The 16,016-nt window shown below is 38.0% G+C and overlaps 2 protein-coding genes and 1 long non-coding RNA gene across 4 annotated transcripts in view; 2 read left to right on the top strand and 1 right to left on the bottom strand.

The window, feature by feature from the left end:
- LOC147563999 (uncharacterized) overlaps window positions 1–16,016 on the bottom strand; it is a 35,720-nt gene that overhangs the window by 14,733 nt on the left and 4,971 nt on the right. The gene's annotated exons all lie outside the window — the stretch shown is intronic.
- On the top strand, window positions 40–3,815 carry LOC147564001 (disease resistance protein RPS5-like). Of its 2 annotated transcripts, XM_086642736.1 has the most exons (3): window positions 40–914; window positions 974–3,380; window positions 3,427–3,815. In XM_086642736.1, the coding sequence occupies exons 2-3, from the start codon at window positions 1,106–1,108 to the stop codon at window positions 3,465–3,467; spliced, it is 2,316 nt and encodes a 771-aa protein (XP_086498862.1). In that variant the 5' UTR covers window positions 40–914; window positions 974–1,105; the 3' UTR covers window positions 3,468–3,815. The 2 variants fall into 2 exon arrangements, with proteins under 2 accessions (XP_086498862.1, XP_086498858.1); XM_086642732.1 differs by having other exon boundaries at window positions 40–3,380.
- LOC147564000 (disease resistance protein RPS5-like) lies at window positions 5,131–14,446 on the top strand. Its single transcript, XM_086642740.1, has 2 exons — window positions 5,131–6,154; window positions 12,611–14,446. The coding sequence occupies exons 1-2, from the start codon at window positions 5,220–5,222 to the stop codon at window positions 14,253–14,255; spliced, it is 2,580 nt and encodes an 859-aa protein (XP_086498866.1). The 5' UTR covers window positions 5,131–5,219; the 3' UTR covers window positions 14,256–14,446.

The raw sequence follows: 16,016 nt of genomic DNA, 5'->3' as shown, positions 1-16,016 counted from the left end.
GCTTTCCCCGTTTTGAAAAATATATACATAAGAGGATTGTCGTCATGGTGAAGTATTATCTGCATCTTTGGGGATCACAAACTTTTGCTTTTCGTGTTTTGAATTGGATTTGTTTTGTTTAACCTTATCATTTGTAAATTAAGTTGCAACTTGGTCTCAAGGTATCTTGTTTAGCTTTTGTTTTCTAGTATTAGTTTGGGATATCTTGTGAAATGGGCATAGAGAAGTTCCCGAGTGATGAGTCCAGAATACAAATTTAAAAGTTTTTGACTTGAAGGCATTGGCCGACAATAACCTAATTGAGCATATGTCCTTCACCAGCAGACAATTTGCATCTAATTTCAAACTTGATGGACCCAGAGATGTATCCGGCCGCCTGGCCCTTAGCCTTTACTCCAACCCAAACCCAACCCTATAATTTGATCAAAGCCCATTTAAATTTCTCTCCACAGATACTTTATCTTTTGAAACATTCTACACCACAAATATATGATCTACTTTGAACTATCTTTCCCCAGCTCAAATTCCTACTTAATTGAGACTTACTTTACCAACTTCAACTTCTATCACCAGATTTACAAACCAAGCTATTTCTACCATTAGTTGAAACTCAAATCTCGATCAAATGGATATTGTGACTCCTGTCGTCGACCTCATATGTCGTCTGTGGGTTTGTTGTTCTCCTAGTTTTACCAACCTCTGCAACCTCAAAAGAAATATCATTTCTTTGGGATCTACAATTGAGCAATTGAAGAGTAAAAAAAGCGATGTCACGAACAAGATCGATCGTGCCGAGTCAGACTTAGTAGAACCAAAGGAACGCACTGGTGAAGTGAAGAATTGGCTCACAAGGGTTGAAGCAATAGAGCAAGAAGTTGCTGGAATTTTAGAACAAACTCAAATACGCGATTCACGTGGTTGTTGTTGTTGTTATCGTCCTAGTCGTTCAAATAATTGTTGGACTGATTACAAGCTTAGCAACTTAGTGATTGAAAAGCTATCAACAGTGAAGGAATTGATTAGTGAAGGAGAATTTAGTGTTGTTGCTGAAAGATGTCCACATGAACAGTTTCAAGAGATACCAACAGCAGCCGGGGTTGTCGGTATGGAACCAAAGCTTGAAAAGTTGTGGAAGTTTGTTAATGAAGATGATCAAGTTAGAATATTGGGTATATATGGGATGGGTGGAGTTGGAAAGACTACACTCCTGCAGAAACTCAACAATGAATTATCCAAAAGGAACCATGACTTCGATTTGGTGATTTGGGTTGTGGTTTCTAAAGATATGAACTTACAAAACGTCCAGAAACAAATCGCAAAATCACTTAATTTGACTCTGTCAGACGACTCGGATTTAGTCACAACAGCTAGAGAAATATTCAGGGTGTTGAAAAAGAAGAAATTTGTGTTGCTTTTGGATGATATTTGGCAACGGATTGATTTACAACGTATAGGGGTTCCCGCTTTCGACTCTAATAGTAGTACTCATGAAACCAACAAGTCTATGGTAGTTTTCACTACTAGATCTAACGTTGTCTGCGGGCAAATGGAAGCCCATAGAAGGATGAAAGTAGATTGCTTAAATTGGAGCGAAGCTTGGAGTTTGTTCCAAGAGAAAGTAGGAAAAGAAGTGATAAATGGTCAGCCACAAATATCTGCGCTTGCAAAAGACGTTGCAAAAGAATGTCTTGGTCTACCTCTAGCGCTCATCGTTATTGGGCGAACTATGGCTAGCAAGAATACGGTACATGAATGGAAGCACGCGATAAATGTACTACATAAGTCAGCGTCAGAGTTTCCTGGTATGGATGAGGAAGTTTTACCTATTCTAAAGTTTAGCTATGACAATTTACGGAGCGATAAAATCAAATCTTGCTTCTTATATTGTTCACTGTTCCCAGAAGATCATATTATTGACACCGGAAAACTTATCGACTATTGGATAGCCGAAGGATATATAGACGACTTTGAGAACATAGACGAAGCTCGTGACCAAGGTCATGACATCATTGGAAATCTCAGGAGTGTGTCTTTGTTGGAGGAGGCCACACTGACCTCAGGTATCAAGGATGTTAAAATGCATGATGTAGTTCGAGATTTGGCAATTTGGATAGTCTCTGATTATGGGAGAAACAAGGGGAAATATTTGGCCCACGTTGGTTTAGAACCTAGACTCGATGAATGGGAGAAGGCTGAAAAGATATCAGTGATGAATAATGGACGTCATAATATTAATCATCCAACAAATTGCTCTAATCTGTCAACTTTGATAGTTTTAAATGGGGGATTAGCAGAATTTGGTCTGATTTGTGAGAATATGCCTAAACTTAGAGTTCTAAGCATGGTTACACCTTCTATATCTCCAGCAAATATTGGTCAACTTTCTGAATTACGATACCTCTATCTACGGCATACAAGGTTGAATTTATATCCAAACGAGTTAAAGTCTTTGGCGAAGTTGATGTTCTTACATATGGGGATAATTGGTAATAAATTGCCTAGTGGGGTGATACCTTGTCTTGCACAATTGCGAGTGTTGGATATGCATTATTCTGACTTCAAGGACTGGGAAATGGAGGGTTGTGCAAGTCTAATGGAATTGGAAAGCTTGAAACATTTGAATGAACTTGGGATCACAATAGGCAATCTTGTAGCTCTTCAAAAGTTGGTAAGCACCTCCAAATTTCAACTCATCACCAGAGGGCTATTTATCACAGACTGTGAAGGTATCACCTCTGTCTCACTGTCAAAATCTTCACATTCTTTAAGTCTTTCTAACTTGAAGAATTTAAGAACACTTAGAATTGAATGTTGTGAAAAGTTACAAGAGTTGAGAATCAGTCCTTGGGGTATGCAAACCTTGGAGTGTCTAATTCTGGATAGGTTACCAAAGTTAGAGATTGTGTGGGATAATAAGCAGATGGGTTTGCCAGCAGCAGAGGTTCTTTCAAACCTTCAAGAAGTGGATATTTGTGGCTGTGGATATGAATCAATAAAGAACCTTACATGGCTTATTTATGCTCAGGACCTTAAAAGCCTTAATTTGGGAATTATGGATGGAATAGAAGAAATAATTTCTGATGGGTTTCTAGTGGACGACGACCATACAAAGTTAAATTTGTTTTCAAATCTGACATATCTACGCTTGTATGATCTACGGAACTTAAGGAGCATATGTTCGAATAGTTTGGCTTTCCCCGTTTTGAAAGTTATCAACATAACAAGGTGTCCTAAATTGAAGAAGCTACCACTCGACAACAACAGTAACAAAAATAATACTTTAAAAAGTATTTATGGGGAGAAGGAATGGTGGGATAGTTTAGAATGGGATGATGACACCGTCAAAGACCGCTTTTTCTTCTGTTACAAGCTTCTTTTGAGTTGATAGAGTCGAGAATCAGCCCTTGGGAGATGCAAACCTTGGAGTATCTAAATTTGGCTCTGTTACCAAAGTTAGTGGGGGATAATATGCAGCTGGTTTTGTCTAGTCAACATGAGCTGGAGTTGTGTCTTCCAGACCTTCAAAAATGTGGAAGTCTATGGTTGCCATAAACCATTTCACTTAGAGAAGATGGTTGGAATAGAAGAAATAATTTCTCATGGGTTTTCAATGGATGATCTCACAAAGGTAAAGACGTTTCTACCTCTGCAACTTATATGGTTGATTGATTTAGCCAACTTAAAGAGCATATGTTCCCATACCATGTAGTTTATATCGGTCTCTGTTTCGATCTGGCCAATCTCTTGTAATCCTGTTACTAATGTTACATTACAAGGCAAAAGACCTAAAATGTCTTCTTGTGTTCTTTTCTTTACTTCTTAGTTCTTAATTTTGGGATGTCTTCTTTATAATTTGTATTCCTAATCTACTAGAACTTTCAAAGTTTATATAAGATAAAAGACCTAAAATATCTATATTATATTATTGCTAATTATCATAGATTGATTGAGAATATAATAAGTAAAGAAGATAATAAATAGCTGGTACGCAATTAGGATATAAAATTTAAAAAAAGAAAAAAGTCCAAAATATTTGAAACGGTTGTTCGGCGGAGTCAAGTAAGTGCATCTCGGTCTCGGTCTAGATCGGCCGTGATAGACGAGAAACTCGAACCCTAACTCAGTGTTTCGGTCGAGTCTCGTATTAGAGAGATCCGAGACTGAGTCGAGATACGAGATTCTCGGCCATTTGGGCCGACACAGGCTATGTAGTTCCCCTACTCGGCCTTACCTTTTTTTGGATGAAACTAGAGTAGATGTATTCCAAAATGAAGAAGGTATTTGCAAACTCAAGCTATGGTAGGAAGGCTTAGAATCAAAAGGTCAAAAGTTTCTCAGGAGACCCGATACAAATCTAACTAAATTAAAACTTATGAAATCATCCTGGATCACTACGATATCAGCTTTTTCGAGCCAGAACGAATGGACCAGCTCGAACTTGATGATTTAGAGGTTACCTGCTCTTGTTTTTCATGAAAGTTGTGGTTATTACATTATTCACTTTCAAGTTTTGAGCCACATAACTCTTAACTGTGGGTATTGTTTGTATTGGTAACATAGCAATATACAGATGGATGAGGATGAACACTACGACAGAAAGCTGGAGTCTGGGCTATCTATTAACATGTCTATCTATTGCACGTTTGTCTTCCCCTTCTCTCTGTATCGAGTTTTTATTTTTCCCGCCATTGCGTTTTTGTCGTCCTCAAACTCTGACCCCTGTGTTTCACCAAAACAATCATCTTTAGATCTTGGATAGGGGGTCTTAATTCATTCATAAACACTCGGTTGAATAAAAGAAATGCTAGTAAAGAGGTAATCTTACTCAGCCACTGAGACGTTTAGTTCCCTCCCAAGACTAAGTGAATCAAACTCAGATAACAATTCTGAATACTTGTTATCTTGGATACTCTTTCGCACTAAAACATCTTCTTCCCAACTCATCGGAACTTCCATATCCCTAAGAAGAAACCACAGAACCAACATAATGCTTGCTAGTTATACGTCAAAACAACAATTCACAATGTTAAGCTTAACGATTGATGCATATGAAAGAATAAGAAGATAGATTATGACATACCCTTCGAGACACTTGAATTTGCAGTAGTAGCCAGCTGTTTTTTTAACGTTTACTTGTTGTGTCATCTCTTCTTCATCTTCTTATCTTCAATTACAAAATTTATCATACTAAAAAACTTCAGAAACATAAACTATCTTCAATGGATATTGTGACTCCCATTATCGACCTCATCTCTCGGCTATGGGGTTGTTGTTCTCCTCACATTACCAACCTCTGTAGCCTCAAAAGAAATCTCATTTCTTTGACATCTACGATTGATCAATTGAAGAGTAAACGAATCGATGTCATGAAGAAAATCCGTCTTGCGGAGTCAGACCTAGGAGAACCAAAGGAATGCACTGATGAAGTTAAGAATTGGCTCAGAAGGGTTGAATCTATAGAGCTAGAAGTTGATGGAATTTTACAACAACCAATAACTACTCAAATACTCGATTCACGTGGTTGTTTTTGTCGTTCTCGTCGGTCAAATAATTGTTGGACTGATTACAAGCTTAGCAACTTAGTGATTGAAAAGCTATCAACAGTGAAGGAATTGATTAGTGAAGGAGAATTTAGTGTTGTTGCTGAAAGATGTCCACAAGAACAGATTCAAGAGATGCCAATGGCAGCTGTTGTTGTTGGTATGGAACCAAAGCTTGAAGAGTTGTGGAAGTTTGTTAACGAAGATGATCAAGTCAGAATATTGGGTATATATGGGATGGGTGGAGTTGGGAAGACTACACTCTTGAAGAAACTCAACAACGAGTTCCCCAAAAGGAGTCATAACTTTGATTTTGTGATCTGGGTTGTGGTTTCTAAGGATCTGAACTTAAAAAACGTTCAGAAACAAATCGCGGATTCGCTGCGGTTGACACTACCTGCAGAACCAGATTTAAACAGAGACGCGAAAGAAATATTCAGGGTTTTGACAAAGAAGAAATTTGTGTTGCTTTTGGACGATATTTGGCAACGCATTGATTTACAAAGTATAGGAGTTCCGTCTTGTGACTGTACTACTCATGAAACCAACAAGTCTATGGTCGTTTTCACTACTAGATCTGAGGTTGTTTGTGGGCAAATGGAAGCCCACGGAAAGTGTTGTTCTCTGGTTATTAATTGATAAGTCGATTTCTCTCTGTCTTGGCTTGATTCAGACAGAGTTTCCTTTCTCTAACTTTATAGAGAGATAAACTATTAAAGAATAAAGATAAGTCAATATTCCTTCTTTCGGGCTAACCGAGATAGGTGTTTAATGTAGTCGAGGCAAGAATAAATTCTCTTTCCTTAAGACATTTTACACCCCCGTAACAGTACCAAACGTTAGGGTGAATGCCTTCGGGATACAACGACTAACCTTTCAGAATTTTAAGATGGTACTTCTATATTCTGAAAGCGGGCGAACCTTTGTCAGTATTATGAGCTCTTTGACTGATGCGGATGATCTTCTAGATGCTTTGGAAATTCAGATTTCACTCGAGACTTCTTTCTTCCTTTTCCAGATATTCTAGTCTATCCAGAACCTCTAGAAAATACTTCTTTAATTAGATATTCTAGGCTAACCAGAACCTCTAATTGTTAGAAGGGAAGAGAAGAAGAGAATGAATTGAATTGATGTTCTAGACGACCTATGAAGAACTTCTTTCTTCCTTTTCTAGATATTCTAGTCTATCCAGAACCTCTAGAAAATACTTCTTTAATTAGATATTCTAGGCTAACCAGAACCTCTAATTGTTAGAAGGGAAGAGAAGAAGAGAAGAGAATGAATTGATTGAAAATTGGAGTGGACTTGGTTGGTTTATATAGGAGTTGAATGGATGCATAGTGTCTGTTGGGTTAAAAGACATATCTGTTCGGAATTAGGGACCAAACAGGAAGTATAACTGATTGTTGAAGTCGGTTATAATCTGGGACGTCGGATCTGGGTGAAAATCTCGGGTGGAACGCCCACCGTCAGATCAATACCGAAATGTGCCCACAGATTTGGATGCGCGTGGTATTCGCTCAAACGACCCCTGATCTAACTTGTCCCGTTTGACGTTTCAGACCCTGACTTAACCGTTTTTTCACCCAAACTTCAAACTCGAATTTCTCATTCATCCGGAATCGGATTCGAGTAATTCTTTGCTCTAAATTTAAGAGCTCGACGAGACGAACGCAATGGCGCGTTCGGTTTCTGAATTTGACGAGTCGGGTCGAGCCAAAATTGGCTCCGATTCCAACAATCCCCCACATGAATGAAAATTCGAGGTTTACTATATACAAACATACTATACTGACATACTGACACTAAAAGAGCTCATATGCGGAACTTCGCTGCATCGGAAGAAGGTAGTCTTTCGACTTTGAACCTTTCCTAGTGAATAACTACAAGGTCTACAAGGACGGCAGTGAACTTATCGTCTTGAACTGAGTCCTGGAAATTGTAAACCTGAATAGCTATCACACAGCTAATCCCTTACCGACTTAGGTTCTCGGTTGTGTTCATTTCGGCCCTGAACATTCCCGAATTCATGTGTGCTTTAGAGAAGTCGGCCTAGACGACCTTCCCACGGAACCGGCATCAATTCACACACATATAGGTTATCCGTAATAAGGTATCCTGCTATACCTCACGTTAGAATCAAGTTCTAAGTTTTCGGATTCATTAAAAGCTTAATGCTTAGCCTCTCAATGCAGGCAACACTGTTATCATCCTAGGAATGGGTAAGAGATAGAAATCTCTTACAGTGTTACTGTCGAGTCAGGATATAGCTTCAGTTGCCCTTTGAACCTAGATCGTGGGATCTCCAGTCATCTAGGTAGGGTTTCACCATGCCTTTACTCATTTACTTTAGGCGTTTTTGCCACATTCCCCTTGATGATGCAATTTCAACTCTCTTGTTCACCCTTGTTCTTTACGGATCCGCCAGGTAACGTAGGATTGAGCATAATTAATTTATGCATTCCTTGAGAGCAATTGCTTTACGGTGCTAGTCTATTTATTTTGAATTCTCTAGACTTACCGTATTAGTGCCTACGCAACAACTACTTAGGTTTATTGCGTGCACTGGCTTCAATCACAAACAAATATCCTCCAGGAAGTTCACCTACTTCCTTTGCTTTCTCCAAAACAATGTATCCATCAAGGCCTTTAGGATTACATTATTGATCCAGCTATGCACGTCTGCCTCTGAGGATTTTGTGATATCGTAGCCCTTAGTGGTTTGTCATATCCACTGTTTTGTATCTGAGATTCGAGTGTTGTCCACATATCTTCGTTTTCTTTTATGATATGTACAACCAATTAATACAAGTCTGCTCAGATACCTAAGAACTATTTGTTACTATGATAACTCTTTCTTGAATTTGTTCAAATTCAAGTATTTATGCTTATCGTGGTTTTTGAGTGGTTATTCTACCATTCTCTGTCTAACCTTGCACTTTAGATTATCAATCATGAGTAATGATTCAATCTGGAAAAACATCGAATCATATCTTTTTAAACACTTTCTTATTCCTAACTAGTATTGTCTGTTCTTTTGAACAGATGATTCACGGTTGAATCTCGTTACTTAGTTTAGGATTAGGAAGAGAAGTTCTTTCCATTTGTGTTTTTCCCAGATTTGTTGAGTGAATTTGGACATTCACGTCATCACTTATATTCACACACTTGATTTCCGACTCTTGTCACAACTTAGTGAATATAACTATAGTTCTTAACTCAATTAAACCTTATTGACCAACATTCTTATTGGTTAAATCTGGTTTCCGAGGTACTCTATAATTTCCCTCTTTTCACGTCCATATGATGTTGTATCGTCAGGAGAATATAGAGACTTTTATGCCATTTATAATTGGCATTTTGGTTCCTTTTGGTTCCCCCCACATTTCAAGAGTATTTTCTCTTATTCGTCAATTTGGGTGGAATTTTATAGTATTCCATATAGGGTACTGTTCAGATATGTAACAATATCTGCCCCCACAGTTCTAGGGTAACCATTGGATTCTCCTCTTTAACAAAACTATTTTCGTACACAATTTCTTTAGTGTAGTGTCTTTAGTTTTGTTCTATAACATGATGATTTATGATCATTAAAACCTTGAGATATAATACAAGGCGAGTTTCTCGTTTAACTCTTTCTTAAGTTATATGTCTTAATCATATATACTCGTTTGATAGACTATGATCATCAAAGTTATCATTCATTATTTTTGTCCTTTATCGTCTCTAGATTTCGTTCATACTCTTGAATTGAAAATCTTACCAAGACCCTTGAATTTACTATTCGAGTCACGTCTAGACCGAATGATGTAATATTCAACTTTACGTCTTATCAACCTTAATTCTCTTGTCTATCCAAGAAGATTAGGTTGCCATGAGGATTTATAAGGACTATTCTGTAATGATACAAAACTAGGGACCTCCTTACAAAGACTTTAAGGATTTATTTATAATAACTCCTGATCTTGAGATCTTTCAGCCAAGGTCCTTCCATTTAACATATCTGAGGATTCCTTGTAATTCTTAGACAGGCCTAAGGACCTTCTCGAGAATTATTTACCGCCTGAATATGTTATACGAAATAACTTACTTTCTCGAAGACAAGTTTAATTTCAGAATTTTGCATTCTTCGTCAACTTTGTATTCGAGAGTGTTTCACGGAATTTTTCATTATCTCAGACCGATGATTTCTTTCGAACAGTTTATCGTCTCGTAGCTATTTGTATAACGAGAACATTCTGTCATCGACCTTGTCTAACCGTTTAGGTTTTGACATTTGTCTTGACATACTTTTCCGCTAACTTATGCGGTTGTCATCTTCGATTTGTCATCGAATTGAATCTTTAAGATCATGTATTCATCATTGATCGCTCTATGTATTCTCGATATACGGTTTCACACCCAGTATTTATGTCGATACTTGGTGGTCAAGGTGTCGCTTAGTTTTTCGATGTCTCTGTTATCGAGAAGATATTTTAAGAGTCATCAACTAAGTCAACATTTGTGGTCACCATGGGTTGAACCTTATTTCTGTTCTTGGCTAGTAGTAGAATTTTAGTGAAATACTTCACAAAATTCATCGAGCTTAGATTGATCATCGATTTTTAATCTCCACTGATCGAGTTTTATCCCTTCTAATGTTCTGTGCTTCCATTATACCAAAAGAGTCGCCGTTTGATGAACTATGCCATTCTTGGCGTATATCTCGGCGAAGGGAGATTCATACTCTCCATCTCAGTCGTTTCTCAAAGCCTCAATCTTTTTACAAAGTTGAGTTTCTACTTTGATTTTATAAAGCTCGATCTTTTCGATTGCTTTATCCTTACGTGTTGGTAAGTAACAGAACCAAGTGGAGTCATCGATAAAGGTAATGAATTGCCTTTTCCACCTTATGTTTGAACCGTTTTTAGGTTATAGGGTTCATTGTGAATTAAGTCTAAAGACTTTGAACAACGTTTTAGTCATTTTTTACTATACAAATGTTTGACATGTACGTCTTGAGTAAATTTCGAGTTTCGGAATTTAACTCCAAGCTCATTAATGTCTTTAATGACTTATTATTCACATGTCCTAATCTTTCGTGACAAATATTGGAGGACTCAATAATATACGCATAATTATTAATTTTATTAATAATAGGTGCCTTCGGCATTACATGGGTAATATTTAATTGAAATAACCCCCCACATAAGTGGCCCTTTCCAATATACATCATTTTCTTAAATATGATAACGATATCTGACAGAAAGATTAGTCTGAACCCGTTCTCACTTAAAAGAGAACCAGAAATCAAGTTCTTTTGATTGTCTGGAGCATGGAGTACATCGGTCAAAGTCACCTCTATTTCGGAAGTGAATTTTAACACGATCTTTCCCCTTCCTTTGACTTGGGTGGTCGAGCCGTTTACCTTGAATAAGGTTTCTCCTTCGGCTACCTCTGTATAGGAAGAGAATAGGCTTTTGTCACTACAAACGTGATGATTTGTCTTAGAATCGACCCACCATCTCTGGTTGTTAACCAGGTTATCTTCATGTGCCTCTGCACAGAGGTTCATTTTATGAAGTAGATCAAACGCCTTTTCGAACTCAGTAATCATTAGACGGTGATTCCGATTTTCGGTGTCTTTTGCTAATAAAGCTTGGTTATCGGCTTTTTCCCTTTGACTGTCATATGTGGAGTGACAATCTTTGGCTAGGTGGCCTCGCTTTCTACATTTGTAGCATTCGACAGGCCTTTGCCTTTTCCTCGACTTGCCTCGCTTCTACTTCAGAGCGAAGTCAGTTCCCTTGAACATCTCTGGGTTTTCCACGTATGTGGTGTTAGGCTGAAGAACCCGTAGGGTGGTTCTTGTTCGTGCCATTTCCTTTTCTGAAACACACAGAAAGTAAGCCAAATTAATATCTTATAACCAGAGAAATAATCGCTATATAAAATGTCTTAAGATTGTTGTTCTCTGGTTATTAATTGATAAGTCGATTTCTCTCTGTCTTGGCTTGATTCGGACAGAGTTTCCTTTCTCTAACTTTATAGAGAGATAAACTATTAAAGAATAAAGATAAGTCAATATTCCTTCTTTCGGGCTAACCGAGATAGGTGTTTAATGTAGTCGAGGCAAGAATAAATTCTCTTTCCTTAAGACATTTTACAACCCCGTAACAGTACCAAACGTTAGGGTGAATGCCTTCGGGATACAACGACTAACCTTTCAGAATTTTAAGATGGTACTTCTATATTCTGAAAGCGGGCGAACCTTTGTCAGTATTATGAGCTCTTTGACTGATGCGGATGATCTTCTAGATGCTTTGGAAATTCAGATTTCACTCGAGACTTCTTTCTTCCTTTTCCAGATATTCTAGTCTATCCAGAACCTCTAGAAAATACTTCTTTAATTAGATATTCTAGGCTAACCAGAACCTCTAATTGTTAGAAGGGAAGAGAAGAAGAGAATGAATTGAATTGATGTTCTAGACGACCTATGAAGAACTTCTTTCTTCCTTTTCTAGATATTCTAGTCTATCCAGAACCTCTAGAAAATACTTCTTTAATTAGATATTCTAGGCTAACCAGAACCTCTAATTGTTAGAAGGGAAGAGAAGAAGAGAAGAGAATGAATTGATTGAAAATTGGAGTGGATTTGGTTGGTTTATATAGGAGTTGAATGGATGCATAGTGTCTGTTGGGTTAAAAGACATATCTGTTCGGAATTAGGGACCAAACAGGAAGTATAACTGATTGTTGAAGTCGGTTATAATCTGGGACGTCGGATCTGGGTGAAAATCTCGGGTGGAACGCCCACCGTCAGATCAATACCGAAATGTGCCCACAGATTTGGATGCGCGTGGTATTCGCTCAAACGACCCCTGATCTAACTTGTCCCGTTTGACGTTTCAGACCCTGACTTAACCGTTTTTTCACCCAAACTTCAAACTCGAATTTCTCATTCATCCGGAATCGGATTCGAGTAATTCTTTGCTCTAAATTTAAGAGCTCGACGAGACGAACGCAATGGCGCGTTCGGTTTCTGAATTTGACGAGTCGGGTCGAGCCAAAATTGGCTCCGATTCCAACAGAAAGATCAAAGTAGATTGCTTAAACTGGAGCGGAGCTTGGAGTCTGTTCCAAGAGAAAGTTGGAAAAGATGTGGTAAATGGTCATCCACAAATACCTGCACTTGCAGAAGTCGTTGCAAAAGAGTGTCGTGGTCTACCTCTGGCGCTCAACACTATTGGTCGAACTATGGCAAGCAAGACGACGGTACATGAATGGAGGCACGCGATAAATGTACTGCAAAAATCAGCATCAGCCTTTCCTGGTATGGATGATGAAGTTTTGCCTATTCTAAAGTTTAGCTATGACAATTTACGGAGCGAAAAAATCAAATCATGCTTCCTGTATTGTTCATTGTTCCCTGAAGATCATCGTATTAATACAGAAAAACTTATCGACTATTGGATAGCCGAAGGATTAATAGATGATTTTGAGAACATAGACGAAGCTCGGGACCAAGGTCATGACATCATCGGATATCTTAAGAGTGTGGGTTTGTTAGAGGAAGATAACGACATGAAAGTCAAGTTTGTTAAAATGCATGATGTTGTTCGTGATTTAGCAATTTGGATAGTCTCTGACTATGGGAGAAGCAAAGGAAAATATCTGATAGAGAATGGCCTAGAGCCAAAACTTGATCAGTGGGAGAAGGCTGAAAGGATATTCGTGCCAAAGATCATCTGCAATTATTGCCTACGTATTTCATCAAATTGCTCAAATCTCTCAACTCTGATATTCTTCAACACGCTAAAGAACAATAGCGAACTTGGTGAGGCTTTTCACAATATGCCTCACCTTAAACTTCTAAGCATAGATGCAAAGCAAATTTATGAATTGCCAGCAAGTATTGGTCAGTTATGTGAATTACGATATCTCGAGGTAAAGAAAAATAATCCACATTCAGATTTGGTTTTACCTAGTTCATTGAAATATTTGGTGAAGTTGATGTTCTTACGTTTGGAAGGTCGTACGATTAGAATACCTAATGGGGTGATACATTGTCTTACACAGTTGCGAGTATTGGACCTATATGAGTGTTTCCAAATTGAATGGGAAGTAGATGTTATTTTAATGGAGTTAAAGAGCTTGAAATACTTAAATGATCTTGGAATCGGGATAGACAATCTTGTGTCTCTTCAAAAGTTGGTTAACATCTACAAATTTCAATTATGCACCAGGCGCCTATCTATTTACCGAGGTAAAGATATCACCTCCCTCTCACTATCATCACAATCTTCTTCTTCTTCTTCTTCTTCTTCATACTCTTTATGTCTTGCTAACTTGAAGAATTTGAGGAAACTTGAGTTAAAATCTTGCTTTGAACTGAAAGAGTTGAGAATAAGCCCTTGGGGGATGCAAAGCTTGGAGTCTCTAATTCTGATTAGGTTACCAAAGTTAGAGATTGTGTGGGATAATAAGCAGTTGATTTTGGCAGCTGATCAACTTAAAGAAGAGCACTTGTTGTGTCTCTCAAACCTTCAAGAAGTGGATATTAAATGGTGCTCATCAATAAAGAACCTTACATGGCTTACTTATGCTCACAACCTTAAAAGCCTTAAACTGACCTTGATGGATGGAATGGAAGAAATGATTTCTGATGGGTCTCTAGTGGACGACGACTATACAAAGTTAAATATGTTTTCAAGTTTGAAATTGAAGAATGTTTGAAACCTCAAGGATGCCCACTCGAGTAGGGCTGCATAGTATATATAGAGATAAACATAGGGTTTAAGTGTTACAAGAATACCCTTGATCAAGGGACAAAAATAAAGCATAACCCTCACTCTTATAACTAACACTTAACACTTAACACTCTTATAACTAACTATGACATAACTATAACTAACACTTAACATCCCCCCTCAAGCCGAACGTCGTTTGACAAGAGAGAGCTTGAATCTTAGATCATTAAACCTTGAAGTGGAGAGACCCTTTGTAAATATGTCGGCTACTTGCTCACTGCCAGGTAAGAACTTGACCACTAACTTCTTGGCTGCAACTTGTTCTCTAACAAAATGAAAATCAATGGAAGCATGTCGAGTTTTTGAGTGCAAGATGGGATTGACTGCAAGATAGGTAGCACTTATGTTATCACAGTGAACAATGGGAGGTGTTTGAACATGAAACCCAAGCTCTTGAAGCAAATTCTTCAACCAGATCACATCTGCACTTGTGTGAGCAACAGCTCTATACTCTGCCTCAGCTGAGGATCGTGCCACTGTTGGTTGTGTTTTGGAGGACCATAGAATCAAATTAGGACCAAGATACACACAAGAACCAGAGGTAGATCTTCTATCATCTGGAGAACCTGCCCAATCAGCATCAGAGAAACCCAATATAGGAAGTGATAATGATTTTCGAATGCAAATCCCTTCATTTATAGAACCCTTTAGATATCTTAATATTCTCTTGGCTGCAGTTAAATGAATTGAAGAAGGAGAAGACATGAATTTTGACACTTGATTTACAGCATAGCAGATGTCTGGTCGAGTAAGAGTTAGGTATTGTAGTGCACCAACAAGGCTTCTAAATGAATAGGAGTCTGATAAAGTCTCTCCATCTAGTTTTGAAAGCTTCTTACCAGAGAGTACAGGTGTGGATACTGGTTTGGAGTTTGCCATACCAAATTTGTTCAAGAGATCATTGATGTATTTGGATTGAGTTAGAGTAATTGATGTTGAGTGCCTAGATGCCTCCATTCCTAAAAAGTATTTGAGATCACCCATATCTGACATATCGAATTTGGTCTTCAACTTCTGAATTAATTGATTGATTACCAGAGAAGAGGACCCAGTCACTATAATGTCATCCACATAAAGCAACAAAATGGTTAATCCCAAAGATGAATTAAAATAAAACATTGAAGGATCTAAAATTGATTGGAGAAATCCCAATTGAAATAAGAAGGAACTGAATTTGAAATGCCAAGCTCGAGGAGCCTGCTTCAGGCCATATAGAGCTTTACTTAATTTGCAAACATGATTAGGAAATCTAGGATCAATAAAACCCTTGGGCTGATTCATGAATATAGCTTCAGATAAGTCACCATTTAGGAAGGCATTCTTCACATCTAGTTGCCTTATAGACCAAGAACTAGAAACTGCGAGGGATAAGATAGCTCTAATGGTGGCTGGACGCACTACAGGGCTAAAAGTTTCATTATAATCTATCCCATGTTGTTGGGAGTATCCTCTAGCCACTAGCCGAGCCTTGTACCTCTCAATTTGACCATTTGCTCTCTGCTTTACTCTGAAAATCCACTTACAGTCGACAATATTCATAGTAGGATCTTTAGGGACAAGAGTCCATGTTTTATTTTTATGGAGTGCAGACATTTCGTCCTCCATTGCTTGTATCCAATGTTTATGCTTCGAAGCTTGATGAAATGTATTGGGTTCATCAAGCTCCAAAGTATTGGAATCCCTAGAG

This window comes from Eschscholzia californica, unplaced genomic scaffold (genome assembly GCF_041429995.1).
Source record: "Eschscholzia californica isolate CP2 unplaced genomic scaffold, dmEscCali1.0.p SCAF_1, whole genome shotgun sequence".
Taxonomy (NCBI): domain Eukaryota; kingdom Viridiplantae; phylum Streptophyta; class Magnoliopsida; order Ranunculales; family Papaveraceae; genus Eschscholzia; species Eschscholzia californica.
The sequence above is the reverse complement of the archived record's forward strand: the minus strand, read 5'-3'. Positions and strand labels throughout refer to the sequence as shown.

What these genes read in the sequence shown, in the direction of transcription:
- LOC147564001 (XM_086642732.1), top strand. Translation starts at nt 626, where the DNA reads ATGGATATTGTGACTCCTGTCGTCGACCTCATATGTCGTCTGTGGGTT. An exon ending in CTGTTACAAGCTTCTTTTGA is followed by an intron (nt 3,381 to 3,426) that starts GTTGATAGAGTC and finishes CAAACCTTGGAG; the next exon opens with TATCTAAATTTGGCTCTGTT.
- LOC147564000 (XM_086642740.1), top strand. Translation starts at nt 5,220, where the DNA reads ATGGATATTGTGACTCCCATTATCGACCTCATCTCTCGGCTATGGGGT. An exon ending in CAAATGGAAGCCCACGGAAA is followed by an intron (nt 6,155 to 12,610) that starts GTGTTGTTCTCT and finishes CGATTCCAACAG; the next exon opens with AAAGATCAAAGTAGATTGCT.